Genomic DNA, 17,022 nt, shown 5'->3' on the forward strand with positions numbered 1-17,022 from the left:
TCCCTTGAATAACCTTTAATGATTTATTGGGTCCCTTGAATAACCTTTAATGATTCATTGGGTCCCTTGAATAACCTTTAATGATTCATTGGGTCCCTTGAATAACCTGTAATGATTCATTGGGTACCTTGAATAACCTGTAATGATTTATTGGGTTCCTTGAATAACCTTTAATGATTCATTGGGTTCCTGGAACAATCTGTAATGATATATAAGTATTGGATGCCCCTTTAATATGATAATAAGCACTAATATATCAATATATTTACTGTTATCAGGACATTTGTTTGGAAGATGTGACCTCCAATGGTGAATCATATTCTCAATTGCCAGTAAGTATTACATACATGTAATAGAGTAGAGCTCTGTAAACTCAGTTGGCTGAAGGTAACATTGCTAAATATGAACTACAGAGAGCGCTTTAGGTCATACACAAAAATAAAAATTTCCCTTTATGGTTAGTCATGTTTTATGTGTTTGCATTTATCAGATTTGAATATATATGAATTCTATCAAAGTATGCTATAAGGGTTAAGTGTGTCAGGGCTTAAAACTGTATATTTTCTAAAAAATAAAGATGTAAGAGGTTTTTGTTTACAAATACAGTGTTTTCAAGCAAGTTTACCTACAAATATGACTAATTTTCTCTGAAACCATTGTAAACAGTGAATATTCTATTTTCCTTAATTTTGCACTGTCTGCTTTAGTTATGATTGTATATTAGAACAACTTTACTATTTGAAGCATTTTATTTTCTGATAGAATATTACAATAGTTCCTGATAAGCTTGGTTTAACTTCACTTGATTATCTGGCACCAAAAGACGTTGATAGAATACGGTCGTTAGCATTAATAGAACTGACAGCCATGTTTGACAGTTATTTGTTAAGTTTACGTCCTCTTCGGAGATCAGGGAAAAAGAAATACAAAGGTAGGTTCAAATTAAAACAAACAATAGTGCTATATGTTGTTGTTTTCTTCTTTTTCTTTTTATTAATGTAGAAGTCTACTCATAAATGTAAATACCCAGAACTCATTCATTTTCCAATATATTGTACTACTGAGCAATGTAAGTATATTGACTTAAATAAATATTGGGGGGTCACCAGCCTAAATTTTCAAGAAAATGATTTTCATGGATAGTGGCCATTTTGTCAATATTATACGCTTTTACCATGGGTTCCTATGACAAAGATAATATGTGAAATCTTAAATTGTAGGCTGGTGACATAGGCTGAAACAATTATATATTACAAATACATGTAATAGGGTACTCTTTGTTGTCCTGAACTGTTAATAATCTGGGTCTTAAAAAATGTAAAAAAATGTAATTATTCTTTAACATTGTGTTCTATGGAATTATTCTAAAAAACACTTATTTTTTTTTAAAAATGTGAAGTTCTCAAAATACGTCACTGTAACTCACAAAAGATTGCTATCTCATGGTGCCATGGGACAATAGCTTTATGATTTTACACAATGAACAATGCCATGCAATTTGTAACCAACTATCTCAAAAATTATGACTATTATGTTATTATTATTATTGACTCCCGTGTGCGAAGCACAAAAAGAGAGTCTTTGCAGTTAGTGTGTCTGTCTGTCTGTGTGTGTGTCTGTGTGTGTGTCTCTTCCACTGATATCTCAAGAACCATACATTGATTTTTGATGAAACTTGGTGCATAAATGCTCTGGGCCAATGCGCAGATTTTATAAGGTTCTGGTAAAAATTCATGCATATTAATTACCTAATTTGCATGATAATTAGCTGATTTTTAGCTGTTCCATGACTGTTCCACTGATACATGTATCTAAAGAACCACTCATTGGATTTTGATGAAACTTGCCACATAGATGCTCTAAACTAATGCAAAGATTTGATTAGTTTTGGGTAAAAATCTGTGCAATATTAATTACCTAATTTGCATAATGATTAATCAATTTTCAGCTTTTCCACTGATATCTCAAGTTCTAATCATCACATTTCAATAAAACTTGGTACATATATGTCACAGGACACTGCACAGACCTGATAGTTTTTAAGGTTAATATCAGTAGATATTAATTACCTAATTTGCATAATTAATTAATTTTCAGCTTTTGATATTTCAAGTAGTAATCATCACATTTCAATGACACTTGGTACATAGATGTCATAGGACACTGCACAGACCTGATAGTTTTTAGGGTACTATCAGTACATATTAATTACCTAATTTGCATAATTAAATAATTTTCAGCTTTTGATATTTCAAGTAGTAATCATCACATTTCAATGACACTTGGTACATAGATGTCATAGGACACTGCACAGACCTGATAGTTTTTATGGTTATATCAGTACATATTAATTACCTAATTTGCATAATTAATTAATTTTCAGCTTTTGATATTTCAAATAGTTATCATCACATTTCAATACTACTTGGTACATAGTTACTTAAGGACTGTGCAGGGACCTTATTAGTTTTTGGGTAAATATTTGTGCATATTAATTACCTTATTAGCATAATTAATTAATTTTCAGCTTTTTGCCTAATATCTCAAGTACTAATCATCATATTTCAATGAGACTTGCTACATAGATCTTCTAGGACTATGCAGAGACCTGATTAGTTTTAATTGGATATTAATTACCTAATTTGCCTAATGTTCCACTGATATATAAAGAACCACGAATTGGATTTTAATGAAACTTTTAAGGAGAACTATGCAGAGGCCCAATTAGTTTTTGGTTAATATTTATGCTTATTAATCACCTAATTAACATAATTAATTAACACTGATATCTCAGGTACTGATCATCACATTTGAATAAAATTTGGTACATAAATGCTTTAGGACAATAGACAGGCTTGATTAATTTGGGGTTAAAATTTGTTCATATTAAGTCTCTAATTAGCATAGTAATTCATAATTTTTTTGTTCTTATCTGTTCATATTCGTTACCTGATTTACATAATTAGTTTTCAGCTTTTCCATCAATATCTCATGTACAAGTAATTTTTAATTAATTTTTAATGTGTCTTCAATACACACGGGAGTTCTTTCTAAGCTTTCTTTCTTTATTATATTATTATTATGTTATAACCTTAACATCCAAGTGAGAAGCAAAAAGTCCTTGGGCAACATCTTGTTTACATCTGTGTGCTCACCATACTTTTTTTGAATATGGTATAATGAAATGAAATTATGGGTGCTTATTCAAATTTTTGCATACTGATACTGTTTTCCCTTGTGTTGTTTTTAGTTACTTGTATTTTAATAGAATATGTACTAGAAAGTGTTTTATAATTCCTAAATAAAATCTGATAATCCTTGGTTTGATAAATTTTAATCCAACACTTGTATTGATGCTCAGGTATTACCTGACAGGTTTGTTGTGTGTACACATCAACTGAATTAGAGACTACCAATGTCAAAGTATTTTTTTGTTTCCAAAACTCCTAGGATTTTCTAAGACTGTATTTATCAGAACTAATATAATTAACATCCAATCACATTGCTGCATTTGAATTGAAAATCTTCTTCACATACATGAGTATGAAGTTTCATGCCCTTATCTATTATCCGCCTTTGATCAGCAAAATTAGCAATATTTGCATCTGTCATTTTAATAATTTCTATAATTCCTTTCTTCAATAATTACCTAAACATGAAGTATCATTATTTTTAAAATAGCGTGTTCCTTTCAATGACAGGGATTTTCTTGTATTTACATCTGATTTTTTCAGAAACTGGTTTATTCGGAGTACCTCTACATATATTATTAGAAAATGATAGAAGGCGGCAGAGTAAGGCCACCATCCCCCTTATATTTCAACAAGTAAGTGACTCCATGTTTTTTTGCACAGTTATGATCCCTCTCTTCATTAGAAAAAAAACACATTGCTTTAATTTCTTTGGACTCTTGGAGGGTAAAGTATGATGTGAATAAATTAGGTTTGCTCATTTCAGGATTGACAGGAATTGATTGTTTGACTGTTAAGAACACCAATAACTGAATATTTCATCCCATATTATTTATGTGCATAATTTAACCTCATATTATTTATGTGCATAATTTAACCTCATATTATTTATGTGCATAATTTAACCTCATATTATTTATGTGCATAATTTAATCCATAATATTTATCCGCATAATTTAACCCCATATTATTTATGTGCATAATTTAACCCATAATATTTATGTGAATAATTTAACCGCATATTATTTATCCGCATAATTTAATCCATAATATTTATGTGCATAATTTAACCCATAATATTTATGTGCATAATTTAACCCCATAATATTTATGCACATAATTTAACCTCATATTATTTATGTGCATATTTTAACCTCATATTATTTATGTGCATAATTTAATCCATAATATTTATCCGCATAATTTAACCCCATATTATTTATGTGCATAATTTAACCCATAATATTTATGTGAATAATTTAACCGCATATTATTTATCCGCATAATTTAATCCATAATATTTATCCGCATAATTTAACCCCATATTATTTATGTGCATAATTTAACCCATAATATTTATGCACATAATTTAACACTATTAAAATTTTGTGTCATTTTTTTTCAGATGATGGCTTATTTAAAAGTTAAAGGCATTAAAGATGAGGGAATATTAAGAATACCAGGATCTTCGACAAGAATGAAGGTTAGTCATTCATTTCACGATGAGATGGTAGAATTTGATTAGAATGTAGAATCATGTGACATTGTTTCACTCTTTATACCTAATATTTTTTTTTTAATTTTGCTTTTTCTATTTTTGTTTCTGATTTTGATTAATTAAAGTTGGATTTGTTCAATGAATAAATATCGTTGAAATATTTTTGTCAGACTTTGACATTTATTCTCTGATCTAATCTTCTTGTACAGGTGTTACGTAAAGAATTAGAGTCACAGTACAGCAGTGGTTGTAGTGTGTTTCAGTTTAATAATGCACGAAGTCACGATGTAGCTGGATTGTTAAAACAATTTCTGCGTGAATTACCCATACCTTTGTTGACATTGGAATATATACAGGCATTTGCTATGGTTGAAAGTAAGTCACAGACTCAATTATTTAGTCCACGTTCGGACACAGTCCGAAAACGGGGACTTATGTTTTGACATTTGTGCATCCGTGTCCATCCGTGCATGTGTATCTTAGACATTTCTAGACCAATCACAATCAAACTTCACACATACATCATACATAATATTATACATATGCACATCATTTTGTTTCACAATCTGGTGGTGGCCATTTTTGTGCTAAAAAATCATCAAAATCAAGCATTTATGGATGGATTTTGTTTAAATTTGGTACATACGTTGAACATTATGGGACCTTGAGGCACATCGTTTTATTTTTCAGATCCAATTTGAAATGGCTGACTGATGGCCATTTTGTTTAATGAATGTGCTTCTAGAGCCATATCTCTGATATGCTTTGACTGATTATGTTCAAATTTTATATATTCGTTTTACATCATTTTAATCAAGGCTGTTCCAGAGCAATATATAAGTACAAGATGTCAATCATTTTATTGTTAAAAAATCATCAAAATCAAGCATCATCTACTGGATCTATACTTCTGACATGTTTATGTTCAACTATATTACTATATGTATAAACAAGACTATACAAATGTGTTTCTTAAATTTGATAACAACATCATCCGCCTTCGTTGTATCTGTTAACTGCATACTGATGCACGTTACGAGGTTTTACCCAGAATTCAACACGTTCTGTACCAACGCATATTGCTATGCGCAGAACTGAAAATTCTGGCATCGTTCTGCGCAAAAACAGTTTTTAGCTCGTGAGTTGTTTCCGGGTTCGCCTTCCATGTGCTTATCGTGCGATTTATTGTACCAATATCACATTTTCTGGACGTATTTCTACACAATCACGTCAAGAACATCCAAAAGAGTCAAGCAGGAAAGTTTAGCCGCAAAATCACGTGGGCAATCGGCTTCAACTGCTCAGTCGATCGCCGATGTTGTCGTCGGCACACAAGGTCGTTCCGCTTTCTGATCTTTCTTCCAAGATTTTGACTCGAATATTCGGGTTTTTTTGCTTTTGTAATGACAGTGATGACGATAGCTCACAGTTTGAGAAAGTTAAAAACGATGTGCTCACTTCAAATGGTTTGTAGGGTCACGAATGGGATGATTCAAACAAATATTTGTCTCACTTGCAGATCTATTTAGCACGAAAAGATCAGCAATTTCTAAGAAAGCCACTGGGAGTCGAACCTACATCAGTAAAATCTTAAATCAGCACCAGGCAGTAGATGAAAAGTTGTCAGGATTTGATGAGAGTGCCCTTTGGCAATTACGATTAAATAAAGATAAAGCATTTGCCAAATCAGTATTATCTGTATCATTTTTCAAGGAAGCCATTACATCAGATATTCTGCCTCCTTCTGTTAAATTGGCTTTATTAGCAGCACCATCTTCCCAGAAATTAGGTCAGACTACAGATGACACTAAATTATGGAATGATTCTGAAGCAGAACACATATTTATCCATCTACGGGGCGGTCTATCTGAAACTGACTATGATGGTTTAGAGAAATCTCTGAGAACACAAGAAAATGTTTCAAGAATTCCCAGATTAACCACTTTGAGAAATAATTTGAAACTGTTCCACAATATGGTGTCAGAAACTGCCTCTCAAAATAAAAAGGGCTGGTTTGTTCATGATATTGAAGGCCTGGTTTGGAGAAGTGTCCTCAACATATTGACTGAAAAGAAATTTGATTATGACCTTGATGATGAAAATGAGAGACAGAAGTTAGAAATAGTTGTAGGTGAGGGTGGCGACACTTTCCAAGATTTCAAGGGAGTGTCCCAAAATTTCAAAGTATTTGCCATCAGTGGTGCTATACGTTTGATAAAATATAATGGTAATGAAGTATGGAGAGATCCAAATCCACAGTCTGATGCAAGCCGCATTCCATTTGTTATTATAAATGCCCCAGAGAGTGATGCACTGATAGAAGTTGATATTCTTCCTATTCTGGCATGCACTGAAAAATTTGCCCAACATGGTATAAAGGGGATGAAACACTGTAGAAAACTGGAAGGAGATGAAAAGTATAAAAGTTTGGTCTTGCAGAGGAAGAATACCAGTTTTTTCTGTAAATTATGTTTGGCTACAGTTCATAAATGTCACAATCCAAATCATGAATGGGATATGTCTATCACTCTTGCGGATATGAATTCATGGGCAGAAGAAAAAAGTAATGGTCAGAGAAATCATCCTCTTATAAAGTATGACCCCATAAATGAATACACTATGGATCATCTGTTCGTAAACGGGACGTTGTTGCTTAGACGGTGGGCTACGAACGACTTACGTCGAAACGTTCCATTCAGATCGGATGGCGCCCTCTCGTGTCAATCCCCCCCTGGCGTGTATGCTAGTTTTTCTTTCAATTTGAAATTGCGCCCTCGTGCGGAGATAAAGTGTATATTGGATGGTATATCACATTTGCTGTGTGATGGTAATCTGTGTAAATTAGGGACTGTGCCATGCATGGCTTGTTACATTTCATTTTCACTTTTTTTTTTAGCCTCCTACTGAGTATAGTACAGGGGTTTTTGGATTTGGTTCTGTCTGTTCTCTCATCTGTTTGTCAATCCATTGCAGTATCTCAGTTCATGGACAAATTTTTAATTGATACATGATGTATAAGTATATACATGTATACTGTAAAACCATTTATTTTCACTATTTTAATGATTTGAGCAGATTCACTGTTTTTTTAATTTCATGAATTTGTCAAGGAAACAATGAGTTTTATTGTTAGCTCAGCTGTCGCCTCGAGCAAAGCTTATCATATGAGTGATTGTTCGTAATCGTCTGTGTCAACGTTTTACTTTTTCAACTTCTTCTTGAAAACCACAAGCCTGACTGCTTTGATACTTGGTGTATATGTACCTTGGGTAGACCTCTCTTAGATTTGTTCATTTCATGATGATATCTTTAATTCTCTAATTTTACTGAATATTTTGGTCATTTATTTTCGACTTCTTGTTGAAAACCGCAAGTCTGATTGCTTTGATACTATACATATAGGTATTATTCTTGTCAGGTGACTGTGACTTTGACCATGACTAATGTTTGATCCTAGATTATCTATCTATGTAAAGTTTGACATACTACTACGTCTTAAGTGAATAGAACATGTTTTAATTTGCATACCTAATTTGTTTTTAAAGCAAATACATTTCAATCTATATTTCTGTAATATAACATTTTATGTTGTCTTATTCTTGTCAGATGACTATGAAACTTTCTTACTTTTCAGATATACCGAATAGAAGACAGCAAATTCAAGCATTAAATCTCCTCATATTGGTATTACCTGATATATATAGACATTCTCTGAGAGTAAGTATCAGTTCAATGAGATTGCTAGTCAATATAAAATTACAGAATTTTAATTTTATTTTATTTTATTTCAGGTATTGTTGGATTTCCTGACTCAAGTAACGGAGAACGAGCCTTTTAATAAGATGACAATCATAAACGTGGCTATGATAATGGCTCCCAATTTATTTGCAGTGCAGGCACTTAGCAGTAAATCTATGTCCACGTTAGAAATGCAGCTTGCTGCGGGAACCTCAAATGTTGTCAGAATGTTGATAAACTACCGAAGGATTCTGTGGATGGTGAGTTTGTTATATTATATTTTCTCTATTTGTAATGCAAGCACTTTTGTAACGATATAGTTGTATTTATAAAGTTGTATTTTAATATTCAAGGTATACAATAAATACACTATTCGTACTATGTGTACTTCTATTGGTGATAAGTTTGTAATGGAGCAGATATTTTGTAGTGTTGTAACTGTCTCCACAGTGGCTTATTATTACACTCTGCCATTAATTGCTTCATCCCAGTCCTGTTCTTATCCTTTTTTTCACACAATGAGGGAGAGTATGTCCCCAATTACTGCTTACTGAGCACTGTCATATACATGTAAAGTCTGCATAGTCTTTTCTCATAATACAAACTGCCTAAACATTACATTCGATTACACCAACTACCACAACATCTCGCCCCCATGAATTCTGTCAAATACTTGTCTAATCGTTAAAATTGAACAATAGTATTTTTGTGACATAAAGATTTTTCGTTACAGGTGCCATCGCTTATGGTATTACAACTACGACATTTATATAACAATGAAATTAAAAATGGTAGCAGTAAAAAATCTAAAGATTCTAAGGTATGTTCCATGTGATATAGTGAATGTATTTATTGAGATAGCGCCCTCTATCAACAGCAGTTAACTTACTGTAAAATATTTTATTTTCACTTGGAATTAATTTTTCCTGAAGGACTGATTCAGAAAATGAAAATAAAATCTAGCGAATGTAACTTTTTTTCTAGATTTTACATTCAAATCATCAAAAATCAGTGAAAATAAATTCCATACAAAATACAAAAAAAGTCTTTTCAGCGAAAATTAATTCCAGGTAAAATAAAGTATTTTACAGTCTTGTTGGTATTGAATTTCTCTTTCTCTCCAGATGTGTGACCTTTAGAAGGTCATGCATGATCACATGACATTTAACTCTCTTCAAGTGTGTGCAATTTTCCCAGACAGTGTTTACATTTTTACATTTTAACATTTTATGGCTCTCATGTTTTTTAAATGTTGTCATTTTTCAAAGAACAAAAACTTGCATAATTGTTTTTGATATTTTTTTTTTAAAAAATGTTGATCCATTTCTGTATGGCCTGTGAGACATCGTGTTTATTTGATCCAAAATTAACAAAAAAAATATAGAAAATAAAATTGGCAAAATCTTGCACCTGTATTTGGACAGAAAAATATATTTTTTCAAGCACATAAAGGAATCCTAAAATTTATTTATATTTTTTTTCTGCATAGTATATGAACTTTTTTCACAGTAGTAGGAAAGGCAGGGATGACAGCATTAAAAAGGTAAGCAACCTGTAAGGCTACTGTTATCTTGTTAGTTTTATAAAATAATCTTAATTTTAGGCCTACTTTTTTTATCAAAAGTTTTCACAAGCATCTCCATGGAAACATTTATAATCATACAGGACTATAATGTAGAAGAAGACTTAAATGACAGTGGTGGTGAGAAGGCAAATTGTGAAACATTTTAAAAACTTTGATTTTTTGTTTTTATTTTTGTAGAGTGATTACAAGGAAGGGGTGATTCGTGTTCAGGCTCCCCAATTTACACAGATTACCATCAGCATGCAGTTAACAGATACCACGACGGCGGCTGATGTTGTTGCCAAATTCAAACGAAGCACTGTCATTACAGAAACAGAAAGGTTAGTACTTGTACCATAATCCCCTGATCAGAAACACTTGACTCCAAATTGACATATGACCAGAAAATAACACAGAGACAGCAATACAGTGGTCAGTATGAACTAAGATCACACATATACATATCCAATTGTTTCAAGATTTGTTGAACAGGCCATTTTTGTGTTAAAATTCATTAAAATCAAGCATTTTTGCCATTTCACAACCTGATATCTGTCATGTATGGATGTACTTGGTACAAACATCAAACATTATGGGACCTTGATGCATGTCAATTTGTCCTTGAATTGTATTCAAAATGGCTGACTGGTGGCCATTCTGGTATTATGACATGCTATGACTGGGAATGTTAAAACATGATGTCACACATATGCACATTTGTTAGATGTTACAATTCAATTTCACTCAAGCATATCTGCTTTTCTGGAACTGGATTTCACTCAAGCATATCTGCTTTTCTGGAACTGGATTTCACTCAAGCATATCTGCTTTTCTGGAACTGGATTTCACTCAAGCATATCTGCTTTTCTGGAACTGGATTTCACTCAAGCATATCTGCTTTTCTGGAACTGGATTTCACTCAAGCATATCTGCTTTTCTGGAACTGGATTTCACTCAAGCATATCTGCTTTTCTGGAACTGGATTTCACTCAAGCATATCTGCTTTTCTGGAACTGGATTTCACTCAAGCATATCTGCTTTTCTGGAACTGGATTTCACTCAAGCATATCTGCTTTTCTGGAACTGGATTTCACTCAAGCATATCTGCTTTTCTGGAACTGGATTTCACTCAAGCATATCTGCTTTTCTGGAACTGGATTTCACTCAAGCATATCTGCTTTTCTGGAACTGGATTTCACTCAAGCATATCTGCTTTTCTGGAACTGGATTTCACTCAAGCATATCTGCTTTTCTGGAACTGGATTTCACTCAAGCATATCTGCTTTTCTGGAACTGGATTTCACTCAAGCATAATAAAATGTACTTCAAATTGGTGCATACATTGAATGTTATGGCATTTTTTTGCACAATATTTTATTTTTCAGATCAGAATCAAAACGGCCGACTGGCAGCCATTTTGTTTCACTGAATACAGTTCTGTAGTCATATCTGTAAATGTCTGACATGATAACTTCTTCTTGTTATGTCAAGGCTATACTAGTTATTACTATTTAGTAGTTATCGCTGGTTAACATATTGCCTGCTGGAAGCTGTCACAGATAGCCAAAATTAATGGGAAATCTGCAGATAATGTGTTAACCAGCCTTAACTACTAAGTAGGGTAATCAGCACTGACTTGGAAGTCAGGCTGGTTAATTTTCTTCATAGTCAAATTTCACAAATGTCTAGGCTTACCTTTGTAACTTATCATTTATTCTCAATTGATTTGTTTCAGCTCAAACAGTAGAAGGGAATATTCTGACATATATTTATGTGAAGTAGGTGGTAACATTGGTACGTTATAATTTTACATTCTATCTATGTATACACACAGCTTTCTAGGCATGCTTTTACAAATGAATCTAAAAGTGTTAACTTTTTTACAACCAGCTCCCTCTTGTCATCACAAATTCACAAAATAGTCCCGTTTATAGGCTTCTAAATATTTGGCCAAAAACAAAAAAAGTCTGCTGATGAAAAGGTTAACTAATGATGCACAATGACCAGAAAGATAAATATTTTTATCTTGGTATGATCACAACATTAAATCGTTACTTTCCCGTAACAACATGTTAAATTAAATTTGATTAACTTTTAATATAGGTGCGTTATGTTTGGATTAAAACGCAACTCTATATACGGTTGCAATTTAATTGGAGTTTAATTTAAGTTGCAATTCAATATAGAATTGTGTTATAATTTAAGTTTAATTAAATAAAAATACAACAAAGTAGAAATAAGATCATACATCCTGTGACTTAACATAGAAATGTTTACAAAGCTTAGGGTTATTAAAGGGGGTAGGTATGGTACAGTTATATTAAATTTAAGGTAAACTGTACCATACCTATCCCCTTTACTAACTATGAAAACTTAAGTTTAATTCGATTAAATATTAATAAAAATTAGGAAAAATAGTGAGGTTCATCATTTGGTTAATTTGTCTTCACTTGGTAGGTGTAATTAAATGGAAGTTACAACACTGATTAGACACAAACACATCAAACCCCACACTCCAAACACTGGCGGTGCTCCCATTTCCGTTCTACTCATACTGGCTTTCACCGGTACCACACCATATTTGCATATGTTCTGTTATTTGCATAAAATTTTGTTCAAATAATGAATATATGCATATAACCTTTCTGACTTTTTACAAAATAAATATGGTGATGTTCATAAATATGAAATCATGCAACAGAAAGTGTTTTTAGGTGTGTACATGTCACTTTTATACCAGACCTATTTTTCAAAGTGGAGGTACATTCATGTTTACATGTGTGATGCTTGGCTAAAGGGAAACTGCTTTCACAAGTCAAGTCTGTTTTATTTCATAAAAACTAATTATACTAATCTCGCGAAATCGTGAGATTCAGATGAAGGAAAAAATGCATGTGATAGCAAATATCAGAAGTATATATACAAAACAATGAGTTCAAAATTAGAACATCTTTGATTACGTTCTATATTTCAATATATATACACTGGGACAGTGGTGAAAACCTGAACATCTTTGATTACGTTCTATATTTCAATATATATACACTGGGACAGTGGTGAAAACCTGAACATCTTTGATTACGTTCTATATTTCAATATATATACACTGGGACAGTGGTGAAAACCTAAACATCTTTGATTACGTTCTATATTTCAATATATATACACTGGGACAGTGGTGAAAACCTGAACATCTTTGATTACGTTCTATATTTCAATATATATACACTGGGACAGTGGTGAAAACCTGAACATCTTTGATTACGTTCTATATTTCAATATATATACACTGGGACAGTGGTGAAAACCTGAACATCTTTGATTACGTTCTATATTTCAATATATATACACTGGGACAGTGGTGAAAACCTGAACATCTTTGATTACGTTCTATATTTCAATATATATACACTGGGACAGTGGTGAAAACCTGAACATCTTTGATTACGTTCTATATTTCAATATATATACACTGGGACAGTGGTGAAAACCTGAACATCTTTGATTACGTTCTATATTTCAATATATATACACTGGGACAGTGGTGAAAACCTGAACATCTTTGATTACGTTCTATATTTCAATATATATACACTGGGACAGTGGTGAAAACCTAAACATCTTTGATTACGTTCTATATTTCAATATATATACACTGGGACAGTGGTGAAAACCTAAACATCTTTGATTACGTTCTATATTTCAATATATATACACTGGGACAGTGGTGAAAACCTAAACATCTTTGATTACGTTCTATATTTCAATATATATACACTGGGACAGTGGTGAAAACCTAAACATCTTTGATTACGTTCTATATTTCAATATATATACACTGGGACAGTGGTGAAAACCTAAACATCTTTGATTACGTTCTATATTTCAATATATATACACTGGGACAGTGGTGAAAACCTGAACATCTTTGATTACGTTCTATATTTCAATATATATACACTGGGACAGTGGTGAAAACCTGAACATCTTTGATTACGTTCTATATTTCAATATATATACACTGGGACAGTGGTGAAAACCTGAACATCTTTGATTACGTTCTATATTTCAATATATATACACTGGGACAGTGGTGAAAACCTGAACATCTTTGATTACGTTCTATATTTCAATATATATACACTGGGACAGTGGTGAAAACCTGAACATCTTTGATTACGTTCTATATTTCAATATATATACACTGGGACAGTGGTGAAAACCTGAACATCTTTGATTACGTTCTATATTTCAATATATATACACTGGGACAGTGGTGAAAACCTGAACATCTTTGATTACGTTCTATATTTCAATATATATACACTGGGACAGTGGTGAAAACCTGAACATCTTTGATTACGTTCTATATTTCAATATATATACACTGGGACAGTGGTGAAAACCTGAACATCTTTGATTACGTTCTATATTTCAATATATATACACTGGGACAGTGGTGAAAACCTGAACATCTTTGATTACGTTCTATATTTCAATATATATACACTGGGACAGTGGTGAAAACCTGAACATCTTTGATTACGTTCTATATTTCAATATATATACACTGGGGACAGTGGTGAAAACCTGAACATCTTTGATTACGTTCTATATTTCAATATATATACACTGGGACAGTGGTGAAAACCTGAACATCTTTGATTACGTTCTATATTTCAATATATATACACTGGGACAGTGGTGAAAACCTGAACATCTTTGATTACGTTCTATATTTCAATATATATACACTGGGACAGTGGTGAAAACCTGAACATCTTTGATTACGTTCTATATTTCAATATATATACACTGGGACAGTGGTGAAAACCTGAACATCTTTGATTACGTTCTATATTTCAATATATATACACTGGGACAGTGGTGAAAACCTGAACATCTTTGATTACGTTCTATATTTCAATATATATACACTGGGACAGTGGTGAAAACCTGAACATCTTTGATTACGTTCTATATTTCAATATATATACACTGGGACAGTGGTGAAAACCTGAACATCTTTGATTACGTTCTATATTTCAATATATATACACTGGGACAGTGGTGAAAACCTGAACATCTTTGATTACGTTCTATATTTCAATATATATACACTGGGACAGTGGTGAAAACCTGAACATCTTTGATTACGTTCTATATTTCAATATATATACACTGGGACAGTGGTGAAAACCTGAACATCTTTGATTACGTTCTATATTTCAATATATATACACTGGGACAGTGGTGAAAACCTGAACATCTTTGATTACGTTCTATATTTCAATATATATACACTGGGACAGTGGTGAAAACCTGAACATCTTTGATTACGTTCTATATTTCAATATATATACACTGGGACAGTGGTGAAAACCTGAACGCGAGGAATGGAAGTGAGACTGCCGCCAGTGTTTAGAGTGTGATGAAAACACCCACCTCACTTGACTATCCATACTCAACAATGCAATGAGCTTGATGTTTGTGAGTCTCTTGTTGTTAATATGTGCCACACATGGTTCATATGTCATTCATCCAACAATGGCATTATGTATTTTCTCTCCAGGTGAAAGGGTACTTGATCCGATGACAAATCTACTGGAATTACAGAAAGTTAATCCACACACGGAGTGGATGATACAAAGAAAATAATTGTGGTCTTGTGATCACCTTGTCACCAATGATCTTAACAAATCAACTACACATTACTCTGACCCAAGTATCTTTTTGAATTCCAACAGGGAAAAAAAAGACAATTTCTGTAAAATAATCAAAATATATGTCTTGCTTTGGGTAATCGTGTATCAGTTTGTACATTATGGCTGAGTGCCACACAAAAAATTATTTTAAAGGCTGAAAAAAAATCCTATTTTGTCAGGAAGGGCAGTATTTATAACAAAATTCTGCACCAACATTGTTATAGATTATGTAAAAAGCTGACTGGACTATCAAAGTGTTTTAGGCAATGTTGTAAATTCTTATTTAGATCTCAAAAACACTGTTTAAGTAATGAAGATCTGTCTGCATGAATTGTGACCTTTAGAGGGAGATTAACTGTCGATTAGCCCTTTCAGTGAGATTGACCCTTTGATGGAGATTAACTGTGATTAGCCCTTTCAGTGAGATTGACCCTTTGATGGAGATTAACTGTGATTAGCCCTTTCAGTGAGATTGACCCTTTGCTGGAGATTAACTGTGGATTAACCCTTTCAGTGAGATTGACCCTTTGATGGAGATTAACTGTGATTAGCCCTGTCAGTGAGATTGACCCTTTGATGGAGATTAACTGTGATTAGCCCTTTCAGTGAGATTGACCCTTTGATGGAGATTAACTGTGGATTAACCCTGTCAGTGAGATTGACCCTTTGATGGAGATTAACTGTGATTAACCCTTTCAGTGAGATTGACCCTTTGATGGAGATTAACTGTGATTAACCCTTTCAGTGAGATTGACCCTTTGATGGAGATTAACTGTGATTAGCCCTTTCAGTGGGATTGACCCTTTGATGGAGATTAACTGTGATTAGCCCTTTCAGTGAGATTGACCCTTTGATGGAGATTAACTGTGATTAACCCTTTCAGTGAGATTGACCCTTTGATGGAGATTAACTGTGATTAGCCCTTTCAGTGGGATTGACCCTTTGATGGAGATTAACTGTGATTAACCCTTTCAGTGAGATTGACCCTTTGATGGAGATTAACTGTGATTAACCCTTTCAGTGAGATTGACCCTTTGATGGAGATTAACTGTGATTAACCCTTTCAGTGAGATTGGCCCTTTGATGGAGATTAACTGTGATTAGCCCTTTCAGTGAGATTGACCCTTTGATGGAGATTAACTGTGATTAACCCTTTCAGTGGGATTTACCCTTTGATGGAGATTAACTGTGATTAGCCCTTTCAGTGAGATTGACCCTTTGATGGAGATTAACTGTGATTAACCCTTTCAGTGGGATTGACCCTTTGATGGAGATTAACTGTGATTAGCCCTTTCAGTGAGATTGACCCTTTGATGGAGATTAACT

The 17,022-nt window shown here is 33.0% G+C and overlaps 1 protein-coding gene across 1 annotated transcript in view; it reads left to right on the plus strand.

Moving 5' to 3' along the window:
• Positions 1-15,753, plus strand: part of LOC102807446 (rho GTPase-activating protein 18-like) — a 37,643-nt gene extending 21,890 nt beyond the window's left edge. Inside the window, exons 8-19 of the mRNA XM_085508134.1 lie at positions 279-332; positions 763-931; positions 3,735-3,826; positions 4,597-4,674; positions 4,899-5,064; positions 8,324-8,406; positions 8,481-8,687; positions 9,161-9,247; positions 9,917-9,970; positions 10,190-10,332; positions 11,727-11,785; positions 15,564-15,753. Coding sequence (XP_085364260.1) covers positions 279-332; positions 763-931; positions 3,735-3,826; positions 4,597-4,674; positions 4,899-5,064; positions 8,324-8,406; positions 8,481-8,687; positions 9,161-9,247; positions 9,917-9,970; positions 10,190-10,332; positions 11,727-11,785; positions 15,564-15,649 — 1,278 coding nt within the window. The 3' untranslated portion in view covers positions 15,650-15,753. The remainder of the gene's footprint in view (positions 1-278; positions 333-762; positions 932-3,734; positions 3,827-4,596; positions 4,675-4,898; positions 5,065-8,323; positions 8,407-8,480; positions 8,688-9,160; positions 9,248-9,916; positions 9,971-10,189; positions 10,333-11,726; positions 11,786-15,563) is intronic.
• The last annotated feature ends 1,269 nt before the right edge of the window (positions 15,754-17,022 follow it).

The sequence above is a fragment of the Saccoglossus kowalevskii genome, chromosome 14 (genome assembly GCF_978046115.1).
Source record: "Saccoglossus kowalevskii chromosome 14, keSacKowa6.1, whole genome shotgun sequence".
Lineage (NCBI taxonomy): Eukaryota > Metazoa > Hemichordata > Enteropneusta > Harrimaniidae > Saccoglossus > Saccoglossus kowalevskii.